Source organism: Typopeltis vanoorti, chromosome 25, assembly GCF_054136105.1.
Source record: "Typopeltis vanoorti isolate ZY-2024b chromosome 25, IOZ_Tvanoo_1.0, whole genome shotgun sequence".
Taxonomy (NCBI): Eukaryota; Metazoa; Arthropoda; class Arachnida; order Uropygi; family Thelyphonidae; genus Typopeltis; species Typopeltis vanoorti.
The window spans coordinates 12,847,359-12,873,396 of NC_143573.1; the positions used below are offsets into that span (position 1 = coordinate 12,847,359).

The window sequence follows — 26,038 nt, forward strand, 5'->3', positions numbered from 1 at the left end:
TGACGTTCTTGCTATTCCTAAAGTATAGGAAATTGTCATACAAAATTGTGTAAAATAATTTTTTATATATGTTATATTATTTTAATGTAATTCCCCCCCCAGATACACTTTAATTCTATAAAATGCTGCTGCACACATATTGGGATTCCATTGTAATCATGCACCCTAACTGTATGTTATTCCTAGTATTGTTTGAATTAACTGTACTGACGATGTCCTAAGATACTCAGGATGAAATATTTACTCATTAAAACTTATTACTGTGGTTATTATGTGTGTGTTTGTTTAGTAATTTTTTATTATAAGTTCTGCTTCTCTGAGTTTCAGTAGGGACCAGCTTTTCAGACTAGATTTAGAGAAGTCAAGTTCTTCCATGGCTGATAGCCAACTCTCTTCTATTGTTGTCCAGGAGCTGTATTAGTTCTTTAGTCACTAAAGTTAAAATACACTAAAATACAAATGAAACAGCAATGCTCCTAGCACTGAACCTTGCAGCACACTGCTAGTCACCTGTTTTTGCCTCGATTCTGCCCCTCCACATAGCACTTTTTGTAATCTGTCCAGCAGCCACCCTCTTATCCATTTAACCAGTGTCATATCCATCCCCATTTGTTTGAATTTGCATAACAGAGTTCCATGTGGTATTCTGTCAAATGCCTTTGCAAAATCCAGCAATATCATCATCTAGCCATTTCCTTTATCCAACTCAACTGTTACTTTATTATAAAAAAAGTTAGTAAATTACTAAAACATGACTGCTCCTTCACAAAGCCATGTTGACCCTCAGACAGTATCATATTTTTATCTACCCATTCTTGAATTCTCTTTTTTAATACTGATCAGTCTATAATTTGTTACTGCAGTCTTAGAACTTCCCTTATGCAAAGGAATTATTTTGCCCTCTTTCCACTCCCTTGTAACTCTACCACAGCTGAGACTTACATTAAAGAGCCTATTCAAAGGCAATGAATGTCTTTGCACATTCTTGCAAAACCCTAGCTGACATCCCATTTAATCCTACAGCTGTATTTACATTGAGATTGTGCATTATCTTAAGAACCTTCAATTCATCCACCTCTGTTCTCAATTAGTGTCTGTCACATAGGTTAAAGCAGTAACCTCACTAGGATGATATACCCTTGCAAAGTGGTCACCCCTCATGACCATTATCACTCATTAAGGCTAATCTTCCATAGTCATTCTTCCTCTTACTTGTCAAAATGAAAGAACTCTTTGGGATTTCCTCTGGCCTGCTTGGCTAAATTCTTCTCATAATCTGATTTTGCCTTCCTTGTCATGTTGGTCACCTTTCCTGCCTGAGTGCCTTGTGCTGTTCAGGAGTTTGCTGGTCACCTTTCTGTTTGTATACCCTCCACAGCATTTTCTTCTTCTGCAGCTCGTACTTAATGATATTATTCATCTATCTAACTCCTACCCGATTAACTCTCCTTACCCTAGGTATATAATTTAATATTGTTTCCTCTAGATGACCCTTAACTATATGCCATGCACTAACATCCTTACCTTGCAGTGGTTTATGCCGTGGTACAGATTTAGGCTGCTTCCTAAGCATGTCATAATCACCGGCCTTGTACTTCCATAAATACTCCTTGACAGAATATTCCTCATGTTTTACAATCTCTCAAGTCAAGACCACATGGTCACTTTCACCAATTGGAGGCAATGTTGTCACCTTGGTTATGGATAGCTCTTCTGATCCTATGACCAGGTCCTCGTCAAGGCATCGTGATGGAGGAGACTAGGGGAGGGAGAGTCCCTTCCGTCACATGCTGCCTTAAGTAATTATCCCTCAGCAGGTGTATAAATGTTTCCTTCATGCCATGTGATCTTTCTTCCTTCCAGCCTATCTCCATAGTTGAAGTCTCCCTTAATAATCACTTGACCTGTAATCATTGTATTAATTAACATGACCTCCAGATCATCTGTGGAACTTCCTGGGCTATATATTTTGTCTCATTGGTCTTAATCTCACACCAGACTGCTTCAAATGAACAACTAGCCTCTCACCTGTCTCCTATTCTTTTTGGTTGCAATTGATCTGCTAACATCAGCAGTACTCCTCCCACCATCCTATCTTCTCTATCTTCCATGAAAATAATAAACCCTTCACATTCAATCCCTGTAACTACATCATATGCTGTTAGCCAAGTCTCATTAATGCCATAACGTTTGGTGAGGTTGCACTAACCAATGCCAAAAATCCTTCCTCTTGTTCCTGACTGATACTTCTGGCATTAATATATATAGAAACAGCAACATCTATATACTAGATGTTGCCGTTTATTCCACCATCCACCTTTACTTTCTGAATTGACTGCCCTATTCAATATTTTTGCTTGAAAGACTAGATTCCTCACTTGGTCATTCTCATACTCACTAGCTTCATGGTTGCCTTCACACAAATTTACTTGCTTCCACTGTAATTGCTTAAGTTTCCCTGAATTTGCATGTCAGCATCCTCAATGAACAAAGCTCTCTCTCTCTCTCTCTCTCTCCTAATGCCAAAACCAGTCACATTCAGTCCATCTGCATTGTACAAATCCTTCTTTCCATCAACAGAGACCACAGATCCACAAATTCTACATAATTCCTTTTTCGCAATCTATGTATAGACTCGGTGACTATCAATGCCCTCCTCCTCAGTTCGTCTCTATCATAGCATGGTAGGAGATGAACTGAGTCTATAGCTTTCACTCAAAACTAAAAAATCTCGTCTAGTGATCAAGATGGCAGTTTTCAACTCATATTCAGATGACTTGATGAATGATCAAGCAATTAAGCTTCAATAAGGAGAGATTGGTAGATAAAATTTTCATTACTCCTTCAAAATTCAGTTTGATTCTCTATTGTTATATATCCTGTAGTCATTTCTGACCTGGTGATTATAGGCACTCCTTCCCTCTGTCTCATCTATTCTTTCAGCAATTGTAATCACATAATGAAAATGCTGAAAGAAGAAAAAAGGAAACTAAGTTATAGAATGAAAACGAAATTTTCTTGTCCCTAATAAAGCAAACTGTGTGCCCTGGAAGGGCATTTAATTTGTTGTATATAGATTACTGATATATATAGTTCATATATTGTCTCAAGTGACACTCTGTGGAACTGCTATGATAGGATTTTTATTGGCATAAGGACTACTAAGTCCATGCTGTGGCCATGACAAAAATTATAGAAGTACATGAGGTAATAAAGTAAACAATAAATTATGAAGATTCATTTTGGTTTGTAGATATTCCATCTCTTTAAGAGCTTCTGTAAAAAAACACAACTCCAATGCTTACCTTTGATGACAAAAAACGTGAACCAGATTTTAAAATCACTCCATTTGGCTTTTCACAAGCATTTAGAGCTGACATGTGGATCAGCCTCTGAACTCCACTTTCACGAGCAATCCTTGCAATACGTCGAGCCCCTGCTACGTGAACATCTTCAAAGGAGAAATTCCTAAAAGAGTAAAGAAGACAATACTAAAAAATCAAGGTAACAATACTTTAGTAATAAGTTTAGCAAATAAAAATAAAAGCAGTTAATTAAAATTAACCTCAAACTCAATCAGTCTATTCAATTCAATATCAAGGGACGTGTGTGTGTGTGTGTGTGTGTGTGTGTACAGATGAGGGAGTCTGAAAAGTTCTGATAAACACCTAGAACAAAAATGATATTAAAGTAACTGATATAACCTCAAGAAAGAACATATGAGGATATAAGAACATAAGATACCTTCATAACTCTGTTGCTAATCTTCTTCATCTTCTTCTGCAGCTTCTCCCACTTAAGTGGGGTCACTGTTTGTAATGAGTCTCCTCCACACCTTCCTGTCTTGGGCTGTCACCACATCCAAGTTCTTCATCTTCAAGTCCTCTTTTACCAGCTCCCTCCATCTCTTCTTTGGCTGCCCACGCTTCCGCCTTCCTTGCACATCCATCTGCATGACCCTTCTTCCCACATATTCGTCCTCCCTCCTCATCACATGACCAAACCATCTCAACCTTGCCTCCTGTATTTTTGCTCCTAAGTTCATAACTTTCACTGTTCCCCTGACATAGTAATTTCTCAGACGATCCATTCTGGTCACACTGCACATCCACCTAAGCATTCTCATCTCTGCTGATATTATTTTTCCTCAGGGCCACAGTTTCTATAGCATATGTCATAGCTGGCCTCACTACTGTCCTATAAATTTTGCCTTTCAGATTGATCGGCACCCTCTTATCGCACAACACTCCAGCCATCTCCCTCCAGTTCCTCCAACCCGCTTGTATCCTGCATCCCACTTCCTTCTCAGCTCCTCCATCTTCTTCCACTGTTGAACCTAAGTATCTAAAGTCTCTCACCTTCCTGATGACATTTCCTTCCAGCTCCAGATCTGTCTCCTGGCCGCCGCCCACTGCGCAACACATATACTCTGTCTTACTTCTGCTCAGTCTCATACCTCTCTCTTCCAGTACTTTTCTCCATCTTTCCAGTTTAGTTCCTGCTTCTTCTCTTGAATCTACACACAACAAGATGTCATCTGCATACAACATTGTCCAAGGTGCATCTTCTCTCACCTTCTCTGTTACCACCTCCATCACAATATTAAACAGAAACGGAATTAATGCTGACCCTTGATGCAAGCCAACTGTTACTTGAAAACTTTCTGTCTGTCCCAAACAGGTCCGAACACTTGTCTTCACATTTCTGTACATTTCCCGCACCAACCTGACATATTTCTCCAGAACCTTCTTCTCCCTCAGACACCTCCAGACTTCTTGCCTTGGCACTCTATCGTATGCTTTCTCCAGATCAATAAATACCAGATGCAGCTCCCTTTGTTTCTCTCGATATTTTTCCGTCATCTGCCGTAACCCAAAGATAGCATCTGTTGTTGATCTACCAGGCATGAAGCCAAATTGTTCCTTTGCAATCTCCACCTCCTTCCTCAATCTACCATCAAGAACCCTTTCTAGGATCTTCATTGTGTGGGACATCAACTTTATTCCTCTGTAATTTTTACAGTCTTGTGCATCCCCTTTACCCTTGTAGATGGGGACAAGAGTACTCTCCCTCCATTACTCGAGTATATTTTCCTGTTGGCAAACTTTCATGAACAGGTCCCACAGCAGGTCAATTCCCTCTTCCCCCAGTGCCTTCCATGCCTCCACTGGAATTCTGTCAGGGCCCACCGATTTTCCATTCCTCATCCTCTTCATGGCCTCCGTCACTTCCACTCTACTGATGTTCTGCACCATCCCCTCAGAAGGCTGCCTATCTCCTCTGAGAGTCCTTGCATTTTCCTCATTCAAAATTCCCTCAAAGTATATTTTCCATCTGTTTCTTATGTCCACATCCCTCCATAATACTCTTCCTTCAGCATCTTTGATCTGCCTCACATGTAAGATGGACTTAGCTGCTTTATTTCTACATTTCGCTAGTTGGTAAATTTTTCTCTGTCCTTCCTTTGTTTCTAATTGATCATACAGATCTTGATATGCCATGGCCTTCGCCTGTGCCACAACTTCCTTGGCTTCTTGCTCTTTGTACACCTCTCTGTCCTCTTCCACTCTTGACTCATCCCACTTCTGCTTTGCCTTCCTCTTAGCTGTCACTGCCATTTGTACATCATTATTCCACCACCAACCCTCCTTCTGCTCTCTAATCTTTCCAGATGTCTCACCAAGCACCTCGATTGCACAGTTCAGGATTTCTTTTGAATTATGTTTCCACCAATCCTGTACACTTTCCAGTCCATCCAAAATCCTCTCTAACACCCTCTCCCTAAAACGATTCCTCACACTCTCCTCTTTTAAGTGAAACCACTTAATTGTCTTCATCCCACGGCATCCAGAAGTTCTTATCTTCAATCTTATTTTAAAGTCTGCACACAGCAGGCGGTGTTGTTGTGCTACTTGATCTGTTGGAATTACTTTACAATTTGTCACAACCTTAAGATGTTTTCTTCTAGTCAAAATGTAGTCAATTTGTGAGCTGTTGTTACCACTCCTAAATGTTATCAAATGTTCTTCCCTCTTGTAGAAAAACGAGTTCACAATTGCCAGATCAAACGCTACTGCAAAGTCCACAACCGACTCTTCTTTCTGGTTCATCATTCCCACTCCATGGCCACCATGCACCCTTTCACAGTCTCTATTCTGTCTTCCTATGTGTCTGTTGAAGTCTCCTCTGACAATCACCATCTCATTTTCTTCCAATTCCCTCATTTCTTCATCTAACATGTTCCAGAACTCATCTTTTTTCTCTGCTGTACAACCAACTTGCGGGGCATATACACATAATACGACCACCCGCTCTTCTCCAAGACCCAATTTCATTCACATGATCCTGTCATTCTTTCTACCCACGTCCAGTACTTCACCCTTCATTCTGTCACATACCACAATTCCTACACCATTTCTTCCCTCGTTATTCGCTCCAGAGTAAAACAATTTATATCCATCTCCCAGTTCCTTTGCCTTTCCCCTCTTCCACCTTGTCTCCTGCACACATAAAATGTCCAACTTCCTCTTCCTCATCATGTCTACCACCTCTCTTCCCCTTCCAGTCATGCTTCCAACATTCAGTGTTCCCACTCGCAATATCCTGTCCACCTGCTGGGCTCGCTTCTTTAACCGCAGCCGCCCTTGATGCGGTAGCCCTCATCCATTTCTCGCAGCTGTAGGGCAATGTGGCTGCGTGTCGCTTAAGGGGTACGCCCTAGCCCTTATATCATTTTCTCTTTGACTCATAATCATAGTTTGAGCTGGCATTGAAGTTTTCCGACCAGATGCCCTTCCTGACATCAACCCTCGCATTTATCCGGGCCTGGGACCGGCACCTATTGAGGCTAGCTTGCCTCCTTCGGCGGCTGCATAAGACGAAATGACTTAGCAAGATAGGAAAGACTCACCCCTAGCCCTCGAATACTCTAATAGCATCAGGGGGAAGGAGCAAGGAGAGGAGAAAGAAGCAAAGAAAGAAGAGGAGGGACTAGTCTACAGAATAATATAACAAATATATATTACATGAAGTAAGGCATGGTCCAGCATCAGGTACCTCGGGTTTGCCATGCCCGTACTCACTAAAGTGAGCCCTTGAGGTCAACTCTGTTACTAATATGGGGACATAAGAATATAAGTAAATAAGTTACCTTCATAACTCTACTACTAGTATGTTCTTTCTTGTGGTTATATCAGTTGCTTTAAGATTTTGTTCTAGGTGTTTATCAGAACTTTCCAGATCACCCTCATATCTATCTATATAACCTTAGAAACAATTCTGACATAGTGATTATGACTATATTATGCAGTTGATTATGACTATATTATGCAGTTTCTTAATACTAACACTCACTGCATTATGGATCATAACCCTACTAGAGAGCTTCAAAATTACACCAATAAATAACCTTTCGAAAACAACCTATGAATTTAATAGAGAAACCAGACTAGCTCTCTGTTCTCTTCATCCTCTTCGTCCATGTCTACTAGTAACTCTGTTACTAGTATGGGAATATAAGAATATATATTTATTTATTTATTTAGTGTATGGCAATCTACATGTAGTTATAAAGGTCCTCATGTCAGGTGTCTTCTCCCTCCAGGAGATTGACTACCATGTGTCTCCACCATGTCCTACTCTGCACCTCTCTGCTGCATTCCTCATATAAGAGATAGGTCCAGTCTTCTATATTTTTCATCCACTCCAGTCTTTGTCTTCCTCTTTCCCTCAACAGTTCCTTCGAGAAGTGTCCTTTGTAGGCAGTTATGTCTCAGAATATGTCCAAAATATCTGACTTTTCTCTTTTTAATTTTTAAATCACCAGTACCAGAAGAGGTACTGGTGATTTCTTTCACCAGTACCTCTTCATTTGTCTTTTTTTCTTTCCATGATATTCTCATAATTCTTTGCAGCATCCACGTCTCTACTCCATATAATAATGTAAACCATATGTAACATTTGAAGATTCTTAGTCTTGTTTTCAGATTTAATTCTCTAGATGTTAGTAGATTTTTCATACTGTTGAAAGTTGGCCTTGCGATTTCAATCCTTTCTCTAATTTCATCTTCTGTCCTGCCATTCTCTGTGATCAAGTGTCCGAGGTATATGTATTTTTGCACCTGTTCGAATTTATTTCCTTTTATATCGATGCATATTTTTGGTATTTTCTTTTCTCTTGAAATTATCATGATTTTTGTATTTTTAAAGTTGAAACGGAGGCCACATTGTTCACTATACCTGAGGGGTTCATCTATAAGAGTTTTGAGGTCACATTTGTTTTCAGCTAGAAGAACTGTGTCATCTGCATATCTTAGGTTATTAATATTTCTGCCCCCTACAGTGATTACTTTGAGGTTACCAATTTTATTAAATATTTCTTCTGTGTATAGGTTAAAGAGAATCAGAGAAAAGACACAGCCTTGTCTCCCACCTTTCTGAACTGGGAATTCTTCTGAAGTCTCTCTATTTATTCTCAAAGATGCAGTCTGTTCCCAGTAAAGATTAGTTAATAGCCTAATGTCATTTCCATCCATGCCCATTTTTGAAAGGATTTCAATTAATTGTTCATGTTGAACATTGTCGAATGCCTTTTTGTAATCTATGAAGCAGAGGTACACATCTTTTTGTTTTTCTAGATATCTTTCTATGATGGTTCTGACATTGAAAATACCTTTTCTTGTACCTACATTTTCCTTGAAGCCACTTTGTGTATCATTTATTTCTATGTTTATTTATCTTTTATTTCTTTCAAGAATAACATATAGGAGGACTTTTGATACTTGACTGATGAGGCTGATTATCCTGAACTCTTCACATCTTGTAGCTTTTGTTTTTTTGGGAATTGGAACGAAAATTGAGTGATTAATATCTTTGGGTAGAAATCCAGTCTCATATATTTTATTGCATAATTTTGTTAGAAATTTCAGTCCTCCTTCATCGAGAGCCCTCAACCATTCTGCCAAGATGTTATCTATTCCTGCAGCTTTATGTGGTTTTAGTTTTCTGACGGCATTTTCAACTTCACAGAGTAAAATGGATGGTCCTTCTAAATCAGTCTGTTCACACCAATAAATAACCTTTTGAAAACAACCTATGAATTTAGCAGAGAAACCAGACTAGTTCTCTGTTCTCTTCATCCTCTTCCTCCATGTCTACTAGTAACTCTGTTACTAGTATGGGGATATAAGAATATATATTTATTTATTTATTTAGTGTATGGCAATCTACATGTAGTTATAAAGGTACATAAGTCAAAATAAATATGTAAAAAGTGACAAACAATTAGAATAAAATACTTTCAACAAACAAAACACTTATAAGTTAAGATCAAGTTGTCTGATTCAGTCTATAACAGGCGTTGTCAACTCCAGGAAGTCATTTCTTTGATCCGTGAATGTACGAAGACTGCACTCAGTAGAAATGTGGTGGTTTGTATTTGTATCCCATACCTGGGACGTTGAGACAATGCCTATCAAACCAAGTTCTGAGTTGGGCATTGGTATTTATGCCCCAGGTTCGTTTCCATTGTTCTTTGGTATTGTAGTTGGTCGTTGTCAGGTGTTTAGCTTCAGGGAGAGGGGACTTTCTTGATTTCAGTCTGTTCAGCTGTAGCTCTAGTATGTCACTGTGTATAGGCAATTCAGTATTTCTAAGTACTCTATCATATTCTCGTGGCAGAGCATTGTGTCTTCGTAGGTTTGGTGGTATTAAGTTACTCAGCATTGGGAGTCAGTAAACAGGACTTGTTTTTATGGTTCCAGTGATAAGTCATATTGTGGTGTTAAGCTGGTGGTCAATTAGTTTGGTATGGCAGCTGGTGAGCCAAACTAGGGCATAGTACTCTGCCACCCAAAAAAAAAAAAAAAAAAAACAATCTGAGTGTGGATGTTCATAATGTGGTTGCTGCTGTACCCCAAGAAGTGCCACATAATTTCTGAATGATGTTGTTTCTAGTTCTTATTTTTCCAGCTGTGTTTTCAGCATGTTTCTTATATGATAAAGTGCAATCAAGTGGAACTCCTTTGTTATGGTGTAGATCTGAATTTTCAAATCAGATGTTCAGCTCATCATGTGTCAGTTTATTGCTGAGATGGAATGTTAACACTTCAGTTTTACTTTGGCTTCCATTTTTTAAAGTAGGTATGCATAGCAGCAAGGTCGTTTGTGAGAGTTTCCTCCACCTGTCTTAGTTTTCTATTTCTGGTGGCTAACATGTCATCCGCATAACAGAATTTTATAGATACTGAATCTGGCAGGTCAGCTATGTATAGGTAAAATAAGAGGTGCCAGTCATAAGCTTTGCGGTAGGCCGTTGTTGAGCTTCTTCTGATTACTGATACTTTCTCCAAGGACAACACGAAAATATCTATTGCTGAGCATATTATTAACAAGCTGTATGTTCTTCGGCACGATAGTACTTTCATTAGCTATACAGCATGCCCTTTCTCCAGACAGTGCCATATGGGGCAGTTAAAAAGGGAAAACTACGGAAGTTTTTAGATTTCATTGAAAGCACACTTAAATGTATGATACCAGCACCAGAACCTTGTCATGACAACTTCAATTGGGCCTAAAGCCTGCCTGTTCTATCAGAATGTGTTCAAGGATGGTGTTGCTTATGCGGTTGTACAATAGTCTTTCCAGTAGTTTATATGCACAGCTTAGTAGTGCAATTGGATGATAGTTTTGTGGGTTGTCAGTTGATTTTCCAGGTTTGGGAAGAGCTATGATCTTAGCTCTCTTAAATTCCTTTGGCAACATGCCAGCATTCATTATTTCTGAGAAGAAACAGGCGAGCCATTGTTTGGTATTTTTGCCAGCATGAATAAGAAATTCCGGGTGAACTCCGTCAAACCCCAGGGCCTTTCCAGTATTTGTTGGAAGTTTATTTTTCACTTAGTTAGACTATAATAAATTTAGTTTAATCCTTAATCCAAGTGTAAGCAAACAAAGTTTGCACCTGAAAATATCTTCAGGACTGGAGTAAAGTAGTGCAACACCAGACAACTCCGAGCAAAAGTGGACCAAGCTGTCATCACTCCTTGTCTCAGTATCTCCCATAATGCAAGGCACATCTCCTTGCGGAAATGTATACTGCTATGCATTAAGGGAAGGGTCACTACCCAGACCGGTTTCAACCTTTATTGAGGTCTCGTCAGTGGGAGGCAGACCCAATCTCCACGTTTGGGAGACCTCGATAAAGGTTGAAACCGGTCTGGGTAGTGGACCTTCCCTTAATGCATAGCAGTATACATTTCCGCAAGGAGATGTGCTTTGCATTATGGGAGATACCGAGACAAGGAGTGATGAGAGCTTGGTCCACTTTTGCTCGGAGTTGCCTGGTGTTGCACTACCTTACCCAAGTCCTGAAGATATTTTCAGGTGCAAACTTTGTTTGCTTACACTTGGATAAAGGATTAAACTACATTTATTATAGTCTAACCAAGTGAAAAATAAACTTTCAACATCTTTCTCTAAATGAATCCAGATTAATTCAATAATAAGGTGGTACACCTGTTGGCAACTTCTATAGGTAAATATGACCTCTCCTATTGCTTCTGCCTTAGTATTTCCACATTTGGGTCTGCCTCCCACTGACGAGACCTCAATCAAGGTTGAAACTGGTCTGGATAGTGGCCCTTTCCTTAATGCATAGCAGTATACATGTTCGCAAGGAGATGTGCTTTGCATTATGGGAGATACTGAGACAAGGAGTGATGAGAGTTTGGTCCAGTATTTGTATCAGCTACTGCATTGTTGATTTCCTGATCGCTGCGTCTTGCGTATTCTGATTAATCTTGTAGTTTTGCCTTCAAGTCTCGGGTTTCTCTTTTAACTTCAATGGCATGGTTTCTGTCACGTTGGCACTTGAGATTCTAGTAATGTGATTAGCAAGCTGGTTTGGTGTGACATCTGTCTTTTCAGTAGTCATCAATGCAGTGCCTCCTAGCTTCCAAGGCCTTCCTGTTGGAGTGCCTGTGGTCTAGTCCCTCAACTGTTTTTATCCAGCGTTGTTGTTTTTTCACGTCCAATGTGTTTATTCTAGGTGTTATCAGAACTTACCAGATCACCCTCATATCTATCTATATAACCTTAGAAAAACACACACACACACACACATATAACCTTAGAAAAAATTCTGACATAGTGATCCTGCTTGCAGACAAAGAAAATGCTATGGTTATTTTTGACATCAAATAGTAGAAGGGATAAATTCCCAAACATCTAGCTAAACTATTAAGGGACTCGCAGGACAATCACAATCCTTTAATAAAAGCTGAGCATTTTGTTTCAAGCATCTGCAATGTTATTCTTGATGAATATGACATTTTAGCAAGCTTTGATGTAGTTAATTTGTTTATCAATGTTCATACTGATGATCTACTTGCACTGCTACAAAATAAATTCTCTAAGAAGGTATGGCACTCCTCAAACACTATATTTCATCTGTATACTTCCAATATAAAAATACAATATACAAACAGAATTCTGGTCTAGCTATGGACAGTCCTCTTTCACCAGTTTTAGCAAATCTTTATATGAAAACATTCGAAAACAAGGCCCTAGAAGAATACCATCATAAACCAAAATTATGGAAAAGGTACATTGTGATACATGCCTAGTCATGGACTACCTTCACTTCTGCTTTTTCGTGAGTTCCTGAATCATCAACACCCAACATAAAATTCACCTACAAATCAGAATCTAATGGTTTGCTCCCATTTCTGGCCTTCTACTAACTAAGGAAGCAGGTAAATTAAAAGTCTATATTTCAAAAGCCTACAGATACTGACAGATATCTAGTACTTTATCCCATAATTACAGTCTTCAAAATTGAGCATTATTTCCACACTAGAAGCAAGAGGCAAGAAGATAAATTAAAAATTAAATTTTTAATTTAAATTTAATTAAAAAATTTAATGTACTTCTTCAAGGAAAAGAAAAACCAAGAAAACATCTAGATCAACACTTCCCAAACTGTGAACTGTGGCCCCTTGGGGGTCTTGAAATAATGAAAAGAAATGTAAAATGTTTTAAGACTAAGTGTTCCATGTCAAATGTAAGATGCTAAACATGTAATATTTGATTTGATTTTTGCAATATTTGCTGTGTATGTTTTGCATTGAATATAAATACAATAAATATTATAATAATATATGTCTGTATTACGAATTTTTTTTTGGATGGGGCCATGAAATATTTCAATTTTTCCAAGGGGGTCTTGAAATGCATAACTTTGGGAAGCACTGATCTAGATCACTCCAAAGTAGTAATCAACCTTTCTTCAAGAGTCCTATCAAGAACCGAAAAAAAAAACCACTTTTGAAAGGTTTGAACTTCGCTTTAATGCCATGTCACATCCCAAAAATTGATATCATAGCTCAAATCAAGAAAGGAATACGAAATCTACCTGGAGATGCATCAGATCTCATCCACATACAAAGTACAGCTTTACTATTACAAAGCAAATTACCACTCAGGAACTCACCATACAAGGAATCCACAGCCCTCAAAGAACTAAAATCAGACAAAAACATCATTATAATTAAGGCAGATAAAGGGAATGCGACGACAGTCATGAATTGAGAGGATTATAACAAAAAAAGTGAAAATTCTTCTTGAAGTTTCCAATACCTATACACCCTTAGACAGAAATCCCACTTGGCAAGCGTACAATAAAACCAATGATCTAATTAAAAATATACCCAATTGGGCTGAAGAACTAAAAAGAACTCTACAGTCAAAACACCCATTAGTTCCTAGAATATATAGAGTACCAAAAATACATAACAGAGATATTCCTTTAAGACCTATAGTGAATGGAGGATACTCTCCGATCTCAAATCTGGAAAAACACCTCAGCTAACATGATTTTACCACACATAGAAAAAACATCATTCATTAAGAACAGTGTACATTTCATTGAGAAGGTAAAGGATATATATATATATATATATATATATAGAACCTTCAGATATCATCTTGGTTAGTTTGAATGTAGTCAGCCTTTTTACAAATGTTCCCAGAAATGAAACAGTGAATCTCCTTGAAGATCTTTTTCCACCGGACATTGTAGAACTATATAAACATTGCATAAAAAATACATTCTTCATGTATTGAGACAAATTTTGGGAACAAAAAAGAAGGATGAGACCTGATAAGACCTCAATAAAGGTCGAAACCGGTCTGGGTAGTGGCCCCTTGCCTTTAATACAAAGCATCATACATCTCCTCCAGGAGATGGGTTTGCATTAAGGGTAAATATTAAGATTAGTGATCAGCTTATTCTACTTTTACCATGAGTTGCCTTGGTCTTGCACTACGTGCAGGGTCAGTTAGAGTTGCAACACTTGCAGGCGCAAACTTGACTTGTTTGTCTGTTTGCTTACTTGGGAAATGGAGTAAAACCAGTTTTAAAATAGCTTGGTATCTTTAACATTTATTATACCCAAGGTAAAATACTTTCTACAAAAGAGGGACTGGCAATGGGCTCCTCCCTATCCCCAGCATTAGCAAACCTATATATGGAAAATTTTGAAAATAATGCACTAAACAACTATCATAAAAAAACAAAAATTTGGCTTCATTATGTAGATGATATTTTCATCATATGGCCAGGAATAACAGAGGAACTCAATACTTTTAAAGATCATCTTAATAATCTGCACAAAAACAACATAAAATTCATTTGGAACAGAAAGTACATAAAAAACTACCTTTCCTTGATATCCTAAAAGAAATCAATGAAAAAGAAAACAGATCATCTTTCTCCATTTATAGAAAACCCACCAACACAGGAAGATTTCTTAATGCTGCCTCACACCACCACCCCATGCAAAAAATAGGTTTAATAAAAACCTTGAGGGATAGAGCTTATAATATTTCCAGCACAGAAGAAAAGCAGAAGGAAGAATTACATTATTTAACACAGATCCTCACAAAAAATGGTTTTGAACCTAAGACGATCAAGAAAATCATCAACACTCCTCCTACAAGCATCTCACAAAAGTAAGACTTCAAGAATGCAATTACGTTACCATACATCAAGAATGTTACAGACAAATTGGCCAAATTACTATACAAGCATAACATTAAAGTAGCTTTTCTACTGCTAGAAAAAATATCAAAGTTTCTACAGTCCCCAAAACCTACACATTACCCTTTAAAAAAACCAGATGTCTATAAAAAAGTTACTGTTTCCAAATGAATATCATTCGCAAACAATTAAATATTTCCTCTCAAATCCTGAACTATATCTGCATTACTAAGATCAAGCAAAAGAGTTCTCCTGTGGTATCTCACTTATTACCTTTCTCTTTCAAGACAATGCACTTCCATATATATAACCTGCTAGCTTTTATTGGCCAACCATTCCTCTAAGTAGGAATGGTTGACCAATCTCATACAATTTCAATAGCAGTTTATCATATGTTTGTGGTATTCTAATGAATGCCTTTACAAAATCTAGAAAAATTACTGTATAAGTATCTTCCATGCCTAATACACTGTCACTCAATTATAAAATATAACTAGGTTACTGAAACAAAGCTCCTCTTTAGAAAAATGTCTATTCTCATCAATTCAAATTTGTATTTCTATCTTTAACCAGTCTCTATAACACCCTTACCATACCTGATACACCACACACCAACTGGCTAAGTTGGACACTACTAACCTGGATTCTCACTCTCTCTCTATCTTATTCAGTAGCACTATTTTTTTCTTTCTACTCTTCTAGGAATATTCCTGTTGCCAGACCCCTGTTTAACAACCAAGTCAAAGGCATTATCAGCTATTTTACACACTCCTATGTGCAGTAATATCACATATAGTCCCACAGCCTTATTTACCAAGTTTACTTAAAAAATTTCAAACACTTCACATTCCTGAATTGCTGATATCCATGACCTCTTCTTTCACAGAGTTATCCAACACTACTCCCAACTCCTCAACTTGAAATTCACTGAATATTCATTATACATTTCTACTATATCTCTATGAATGTGACCTATGTGACTTATCCAGCTGTCAGTCAGTTTTCCATATTCACCCTTTCTTCTACTATATACAAAATTGAATTCTGTGTTGCTGTCTAATCCAACCTCCTTTTATATGCTAATTTTTTTTGCTCACTATTCTTTCTAATGTCTCATATCTCATGACACAGAGGAGACACATGCTACAGCTCCTGTGCAATTCCATTGTTAATTCCAATGTGCAATTCCAACCTCTGTCCCATTCTATTTACCTCTTAACCTTAGGAATATAATCTAACATTGCCATCAATCATGGTATGTAGACTGGCAAATCACCAATCAGTTTTTTAGGTTATCATCATCTCCAAATCTGTAATTCCACAAGCCACTTTTGTTCAGTGAAGCTTTCACTTATCTAGCTACTTCCCATGTCAAAACCTAATGACTACTCTCACTAACTAGTGGCATCATGGTGGGTGACATCATCTATGATTACTGTATGGGATGTTAAATTCAACACTCATGCACCACCAAGTATTGCCTTCATCACAATTTATGGCAGTTATCTTAAGCAGCATATGAATTTCATTCTTCTTATTTACATGTTATTTCCTGCTTCCAATCAATACTGTAGTTAGAGCCAGCCATTATTATCCCTTGCCTGTCACTCAGCAGTTTCGTCTATATGAACATTTCAGAATCATCTTCTACATGCCTAGTCTATAACAAGACCCTACTAAATAACTAGCATTCCTACTTGCCTCAACCTCACACCAGATGGCTTCAAGAAAGCATTATCACTGTTTTTTTGAATTTCTACAAGGAGTCATAATCCTTTCTAAATCATCAGTACTACCCCATTCCTCTCCACCTAAAAAATGCTAGATCCATCATATTCTATTCCCATCAGTATATCAACCTCTGTCAAATATGTCTCCTTTACCAATGATATGTAGTCCAACTAATTTTACCAATGACAACTCTATTGTAAAGATATATCTTTACACCATCCCTTTATTCTTATTATTTTGCGTTGGTGCATAAACACAAGAACTTGTCCCTGTTTTTCCCTCACCCTATTGTTCCACAAAATATTTGAATTTGCTATTTCCCCCAAAGCTCATCTCTCATACCACAATTATTTGTCTCATACCTATCCATCTTCACTCACAGCCCCACCCTCTAATCATTTCCCTGCCTGAACACACACTCTTCTTCTCTCAAGAAATCTATACAGCTTCAAAGTGCCACTTCATCCATATGCAGACCATCTCCAGCAAACAGATCTCCTCTACCTTCAAATTTATTCCATACTTCTGTAATTAATGGTTATCATACCATTCAAAATCAGTGTTCTTCTCCCCTCAGCTCTCTGCTGCTATACCATACCTCACACCCCCTTCTATTTACTGTCAATTCTTCTGCACTTTTTCTCCTCCTCACAGCCTTAGTTATCCTTATTAACTTCTTGTCCTCCTCCTCTCAATACACACCTTTAATATCCTTCAACAGACCATCAGTTCTCCAAATCATTCCAAATATCATCACAGGCAAGTCTAGTCCATCCACACAAGCAATGTGTCGCAGCTTAATGATTGTGGATTTTACCAAGACATTTCATTGCCAGGATTGTAATATGTATGCATGGGCAAATGTGGCAGATGTGTTTGTTGAGAGATTGAACAAGAAGTAAGAGAGTTAGGGTGTGTAGAAAGCATGATATGTTAATTGATTGTGGTGATTTGAATGAAAGTCGGAAACTGAAAGTGAAGAATAATAGACAAAAGGCAATGATGGATGTAAGATTAAGAATGATAGTGAGTGAGCATGAGAATATGAGTATGGAGAATGTAATTGTGAATACAGAAATTATTAAAAAAGGAAAACTGGTCGTAATTAAGGAAGCAGAAGTGTGCCTGACTAATGTAGCAAGAGTTGGCGTGACTGTGGAAATTACAGAAATTCTGACTAATGGAGCAATAGCAGGAGGATTGCTGGAATGCAAGAGTTGAAGAATGAAATGAGGCATGTACATAATGAAATTAAATGCATGGTGATACAAACAGAAGAGTGTGAAAGATTAAAATGAAAGATAGTGGAGAAAAAGAAGTAACGAATGACTCTTCTTGAGTCATTTACAAATGTCATACCATAAAATCATATTCTATCATAAAAGGTTTGGTGGATGAGAGAGTGCGCAAGGTATGTTTTTCAGGAGAGAGAATGAACAGAGTGATTGAGGCACTGGATATGAGAAGTAAGCATGCAAGGGAATTAGTGGTTGATTCCCAACCAAATCATTGGGACGAATGGGAATAGGGAGAATGTGAGATTGGATATCTGGAGATTACTGAGGAGAATGAAAGACAACAGTGTGGTAACAAGAATAGCTTTTGTACTGCCCAGGTATGACAATGTTGAGTTGCAACAGAGAGTAAAGATCTTGAATGGAATGTTAGTGGAAATGAGTGAAGAGAAAGGAGTGCAGTTTGTGAACATGTGGGGCGAGTTTTAGGGACAGATTGCATCTGAATGGTTTTGGAGTGAGCCATTTGGGAAGGCTGCTGCTGGAAGGAAGTGTAATGAGGTATCAGTGGAAGTCAGAGAGAATAGAAATGAGCAGGTGAGTAGACTAGGTGGTTGTGAATGGAGAAGAGAATGTGAGAACAGGAATGCAAGTTGGAATTGGAAATGGAATGGGGGAGAAACATGGTGTAACGAGAGTGGATTCTGCAAATGGCATTGAATACACATATGTGGATGGTCAGTATAGGAATAGAATGGTCAGGAATACATGTGGAACATCTGAAGGGTTATATGGGGAAAAAGATGAGTAAACAGGAGCAGGTGAGGAGAAACCACAGGTGAAGGACTAGCATGAGTAGGACTAGTTATAGACCAAGAAATGAATCGTTATATTTATGAATGCCAAGAGTATCAGACATAAGGGAGATAAAATTGTTGCATTGAATGGGTTTATGAGCCTGAAAATACTTGGAATAAGTGAAACATGGTTGAATGAGAACAGAAATGGAGGAATATGATATTTTTTGTGAGTACAGGAAAGGCAAGAAGAGAAAATATGGGGAGGGAGTGCTGAAGACAGTAGGTGAATTATGTCCATGCAAGGTTGACATTATTATTATTATGTGATACCTCCAAGGAGTCCAAACACTCATCGAGGGAGGGGCATATGCTCTACAAATGTGTAGAGCATGTGCCCTAAACACATGGTCTAAATGTGTTTAGGGCACATGCTCTACATATTCTGTCTCCAAAAACTACAACGAATCGCAACTACAACCATCGCCATCTACTGCACATCACCACCACAAGTATTTTCACAGACAATCACAAACATCCATGCCTACAGCGGGATTCGAACCCGCAGCCTTTTGGTCGGAGAGTGGATACGCTAACCACTCGGCCAACCAGGCTGGCAAAGCAAGAAGAAAAAATTTTCAGTGGTTTTGAAGCAGTATGGTGTGAAGTATAGGCAACTGGGCTTAGTGAGCAAGCAAAAGGGTGATCATTAAGGATGATTTCAACTAAGGAAACTGATTGGAATACAGAGATAGCATCAGGGAAAAAGAGAATGAATTTCTCAAGTTCTTAATGGACAGCAATCTCTGGCAACATGTAACAGAGGGCACACAAGGGTGAAGAGTCTTAGATCTGATTATACCATCAGACAATGTGATTGATGAGTTTAAATGAGTTTAGATTAGATGGAATGTCTAATCTTCCCCTGGTTAGTGAGAGTGACCATGAAGTGATATATGTGTGGGACTACAAGGCTGGTGATTATTATTATTATATCCTCCAGGAGTCAGCAGAAGGTTTATTCAACTGACAATATATTTATCATATAGAATCTTAAAATCCTTAACACTCGTTGCATTAACAACACATTCTGGTAACGTGTTCACTGACCATTCTCCATGTAAAAAATCTACTCCTCACATCCCCTCTTTACCACACTTTTACATAACTTCCAGGGATGACCTCTGGTTTTTCCCTTCTAACCTTCTACTCTTTTTATAATCCCCTCTGGATTAATCTGATAAAATCCTCTCACTAACTTAAACATCTCTATCATATCACCTCTCTTCCTCCTATTCACCAAACTCTGCAATCCACATTTCTTCAACCTCTCTCCATAGCCAGCACTCCAAAGTTCCAACATGGTCTTAGTCAGTCATCTCTGGACCCTCTCCAATGTCTCTGCATCACACTGAAAACCAGGTGATCAGATCTGAATACAATAGTCCAAGCGTGGTCTGAACAGTGCCTTATACAGTAGCACAACCACTTCCTGATCCCTACATGTTAGAGTACTTCTTATCATAGCAGCACTACAATGTACAGCCTTCGCACATAAAAAGCTTAGGAGACAACCAGGAGCTATAATGTGGAAAGAGGAGTTGAGGAGGAAGGATATAGACACTGTAGGCATTGATTAGGAGTTATTTAACAGGTAGCAATGTTGGAGTATATCCCAAAGGTGAAAAGACATTTAAGGTACGAGTAAAATGAATGAAAAGATTACGCATGAAATCTAGAAGAAGGCACTATGGAGACAGCATAAAATGAATGTTGGTAATAATCAGTTGCATGAAGAGTACAAAGAGCAGGACAGGAAGGTAACTCAGTTGGTAAAGGCAGAAAAAGTGCGGTATGAGAAGTTAGCCAATGAAGCTAAGAAAAATTCTACTGAGTTCTTTCGATATGTGGCTAGTAGAAGGGAAAATAACTATGGGAAGATTATGCTAGTTGATGATACTGGCAGATGTAACCAATGCAAAAGGATATAGTTGAATTATTCAATGATCAGTTTATCAGTGTATTTCATCCTAGTGAAGACAACATCAGGAGAAGCTGGAGTGTAGAATGTATGGCAGAGGAGAGGCTGATGGTGAATGAGCAGGAAGTATATGAGAAATTAAGTAAACTTGAAATTAATAAGGCAATAGGATTTGACAGTATACTGTCACGTGCCTTAAGAGAATGCTTTATGGAATTAATGGAATTTATGGAATTAATGTAGAGCATCTTTTGGCAACTATTTAAAATGTCTTGCAACAGGGGAAAGATCCAAAGGAATGGAAAGTGGGAAAAATCGTTCCACTTCACAAAGGAGGGGACATGAATTATAGAACAATTGGTGCGTCTACGGTTGCTGTTAAGAATTACAGAAGTTGGTGAGGACTAGGATTCAAAAGTGAGTTTATGATGGTCAGCCTGGGTTTGTTAGGGGGAGGCGGAGGTTATGTTTCAGCAATCTGCTTATAGATTACAACAAGGTGACAAATTCACTTGATAAAGGAGATGCCTATATGGCGGTGTACCTGGATTTTTCAAAGGCCTTTGATAGACTGATGTGACGTGACAGACAGACTAGTAAGTTGGATAGCTAATTGGCTGTTGGACAGATATGAGCAGTTCATAAGAAAGATTCCGGTAATTGGACCACATGTTTATTAAGATAAATAACGATAAAAAAACAAACCTGACAAGTTTCGCAAGTCGTTTGACTTATTCAGGGGTCAAAGGTAACTAAAAGTTTAAAACACAAGAAATGAGAAATTACTTAAACATCATAGAATGGACTACTACTCAAAATAGTCCATTCTATGATGTTATGGCCGTCTAACTGTTCATTAAATTAAATATCCGAATGTAGATTCAGTGCAATGCTAAGTTTGAACAATGGTGGATGCTGTCACGTTCACACTGTCCGAGGTCTGACTTGGGTATATTTTTTTTATCAATGATGACCAAACTTGGTGTAGAATTAGTTAGACTTGGTATGGAATTAGATTTGGTATGGAATTCTAAGCATGTTTGCAGCTTCTTTAAATTTCCTTATGTAACAATTTTTTTCAATGTAAGACATGTTATTTTTTTTGCCAGAGTACATTATGGGAAGTTGTATGGTATGCTAGGCCTGATTTGTGTTCTCTTCTTTTTTGCAAGTCTTTCTGGTGTTCGTTCATGCAGATTTCCCCTGATCTTCGTCGGGCCTACGTAGCAGATACCACAGGAACAATGAATTTTATAAACACCTGGTTTTTTTAAAGGATAATGTAGAGGTTTTGGGAGATGTAGAAATCTTGAAATTTTTTCTAGAGGTAGAAAAGCAATTTTGATGTTATGTTTATTTAGTAATTTGGCCATTTAATTTTGTCTGTAACATTCTTGATGTATGGAAGCGTGATTGCGTTCTTAAAATCTTGCTTTTGTGAGATGCTTGTAGGATGTGTGTTGAAGATTTTTTTGATAGTCTTAGGTTCATAACCATTTTTTTTTTGAGGATCTGTGTTAAATATTGAAATTCTTCATTTCTCTGTTTTTCAGTGCTGGAAATATTATAAGCTTTGTCCCTCAAGATTTTAATTAAACCTATTTTTTGCGAGGAGTGGTGGTGTGAGGCCACATTGAGAAATCTTCCTGTGTTGGTAGGTTTTCTATAGATGGAGAAGGATAATTTATTATCTTTTTCATTGACTTCTATTAGGATATCAAGAAAGGGAAGTTTTTTATGTTCTTCTTGTTCCACAGTAAATTTTATGTTGTTGTGTATATTATTCAGATAATCTTTGAAAGCAGTTAGTTCCTCTGTTGTTCCTAGCCATATGATGAAAATATCGTCTACATAGCATAGCCAAATTTTCAGTTTTTTATGATAAATGTTTAAAGTATTATTTTCAAAATGTTCCATATACAGGTTAGCTAAAGCCGGGGAGAGGGGGGGAGCCCATAGCTAGTCCTTTTTGTTCCCAAAATTTGTCTTGATACATGAAAAAAGTATTTTTTATACTTCCAATCCTATTCATAGCTTTGCTGATGACAGTACACTCCATTCCTCCTTTTCATTCCATAAATCTTGTAGTGCTCAAGTATTAGAATCCTCAAGATCTACTATGACCAGCGACCCGAACTCAGATTTCCTAGCTATATCTTAGTGGGGCAAGGACAACCTTATAAACCTCAATGCCACCAAAACACAGTCCTGTCTAATCTCATGCAAGAAAGAGTTCACATGCCTCCCCCCCTTACCTTCAGTAATACTGAGATATCCAAGCACAATCAGATTTCTCTTCTTAAACTGACCTGCACCTCAGATCTTTCCTGACACAACCACTTCAACCATAGCTTCCGCAGCTGCTAAAAAAACTTGGACTTTTTCGCACAAGACATTACTTGGCACTTTCACAGCTGTAAACTCAATACAAAGCCCAAATCCACCCAGCCATGGAATATCGCTCCAATCTTTGGGGTGGTGCATGCACAAAAATCCTTTCTAAGATTGCTCGATTCTATCCAGAAGAGGGCAATCCAGATAATTAATGACCCTCCCCCTCTCTCTCTCTCTCTCATAGACATTCAGTTTCTGCCTTGTACCTTATCTGCAGATACTTTTATGGACAGTGCTCTGCTGAATTGGCCACTATTATTCCCCCACTCTCCTCCAAAATCATTAAAACAGGAGCCACTGCTAACCAACACCTTTTTACAGTCCATCTTGAAACTCACTGAACCAACTTCACTGCCTCCTCTTTCATTCCATCTACTTCTGTCCTTTGGAATAGTCTCCTCCCATTCTGCCTTCCCCAATACAACCCTCAGCAGTTCAAGCATAATGTGAACAAATCCCTCCTTTCTTCTATTCCTTTTGTCCATACACAGAATTAATGTGCTATAGGTCATGGGGCCTTTCGTGTGTGGATCAGATATATAAAAAATATGGGATTGGAATATAAACTATTAATGTGGATGTCTGGGTAGCTGACATGTATGTATCAGAAAGTGGTATAAGGTAAATGTGAATCTACTAGATTTAATGTGACCAGTGGTATACCCTAGAATTCAGTCTTTGGATTACTTGTTCAATCTATATGTTAATGACATTAAGAAGGACCTAACAGAAGATGTTCAATTGTTTGCTGATGAAGCAAAAATAGACAAGGCAATCAGGGATCTACTAATATACTGCACTTACAGAATGATTTGAACAAGCTGGAACAGGGGACAAGTGATAAATTCAAGTTAGTAAGTGTAAAGTTATGCAAATTGGCATTGTCAGATTTCCAAGCACATTGCATTGGTGGGATTATGTTTAAACTAACTCACGATGCTATGGAACTTGAAGTTATTATTATTAAGAGAGACCTCCAGGGAGTCAGGGACTCATTGATTGAGACCACATACTACACACACAAGCTATTATACTTGTTCTTGAATTTATTCACATTGCTTACACATACCACATCCAATGGCAATCCATTCCAATCCTGCACCGCCCTATGAAAGAAAAATCTAGTCCTTACCCTCTAGAGGAATTCATTCTCAGCTTCCAAGGATGCTCCATGTCCTTTCCCCACCTTCCATAAAATGAAAAATTCCATCAATCGAAATCCTGTATGACCCTTTCAGAAGTTAATACATCTCAATCATATCATGCTTCTTTCTCCTGTTTGCTAGTGTCTGCAGTCTACACATTCTCAATCTGTCTTCATAATCAGTATCCCACAATCATGATATCATTTTAACACATTCCTTTGCACACTCTCCACTGTACCAGAATCACTACGGAAACCAGGAGACAAGACCTGCACACAATAATCCAAATGAGGTCTTATCAAGGCCTTGTAAAAAAACAAGATGACCTCCTTATTTTTACATGTCAAATTTCATTTAAGCATTTAAATGAAATGAAAAAAAAAAAAGCATTCGAACACAACTCAGAGGATAATTGCAGTGCTGAAACGAACCTTAATTTGCAAAATGTGAAGAAGTGATTTTGCCTCTTTACAAGGCCTTGATATGACCTCATTTGGATTATTGTGCAGAGGTCTGGTCTCCTGGTTTCTGTGGTGATGTGCAAAGGAGACTGTTAAAGATGAAATTGGGATTGTGGAATACAGATTATGTACACAGACTGAGAATTTGTGGACAGAAGACACTAGCATACAGAAGAAAGAGAAGTGATGTGATAGACCTATAAACTTCTGTAGGAATCATATAGAATACTAGTAGATGGAATTTTTCATTTTATGGAGGGGTGGGAGAGCATCCATGGAAGTTGAGAATGAATGTAGTCGAGAAAGGAGTGAGAGCAAGATTTTTCTCTCATCGAGTTGAGCGTGATTGGAATCGCTTGCCTTTGGAAATGGTGGGTGGAGGTTGTGTGAATAATTAAAAAAAAAAAAAAAGTATGATGGCTGGTACAGGTGACATGGGCCTCCCTCAATGAGTCCCTGACTTCTTGGAGGTCCGTCATACCAATAATAATTTACTTTCTGACCAAGTAAATCTCTTATCTGAAATATTTTAATGATATGGAGAGACACCATTTTGATACTTGTATATGGGAAATATGACTCCTGTATTGATTTAGCTCTCAGCACCTCCACAAGTCTAGCTCCCAATGAGGAGATCTCAATAAAGTTCAAATCAGGTTCACTTAAACCCATGTTAGATCTTGAATAAGGACCTTTTCATCAAAAGAATCATTCATTCAAAATTTAACAAGAATACAATAATAACCAAGAAATACTTGTAATGTTAGTAAAGAAACAAATTGTTAATACAGAACATAATTGAATTACCTTAAAATGAAGTACAAAAAAAAAGAGGAATTTGTCTGTCTAGATAGAAATATTGTTGTTTGAAAACACTAGTAAGAAAAAAATACTCTATGCAAAATGTATGCCAATGCAAACAAAAGTCCAAAGGTTGCGTGCGAGTTACCCACAATAAGCACAAACACCCGAAGCAAAGCCATTCATGGAAAGCGAATTGAACTCGCGTTCCCCAAAAAGAGCACTCTCGAGGAGAAGAATTGTGACTAAACAACTTAAGGGCCAATAGGAAGGCGCCGTGAGAAAACTTCTGCAACAAAAAAAGGGCGCAACAAGGGATAATAAATGCGGGTTCGCGCGGGTTTCAAGCCCGTTTTTTCTGTTCCTGTTTTCATTCAGACCCACGATGCTGACCAGCGGAAGAGAATTCTACAGCAAGTCTCTTCCCGTTGCTGACTGGCGAGTATTGGACGAGCT

The 26,038-nt window shown here is 38.1% G+C and overlaps 1 protein-coding gene across 2 annotated transcripts in view; it reads right to left on the reverse strand.

Annotated features, from left to right (window-relative positions):
* Positions 1–26,038, reverse strand: part of ND-39 (NADH:ubiquinone oxidoreductase subunit 39) — a 287,270-nt gene that overhangs the window by 178,671 nt on the left and 82,561 nt on the right. For both annotated transcript variants that reach the window (XM_090414724.1, XM_090414725.1), the window contains exon 5: positions 3,306–3,468. In XM_090414724.1, coding sequence (XP_090270850.1) covers positions 3,306–3,468 — 163 coding nt within the window. The remainder of the gene's footprint in view (positions 1–3,305; positions 3,469–26,038) is intronic.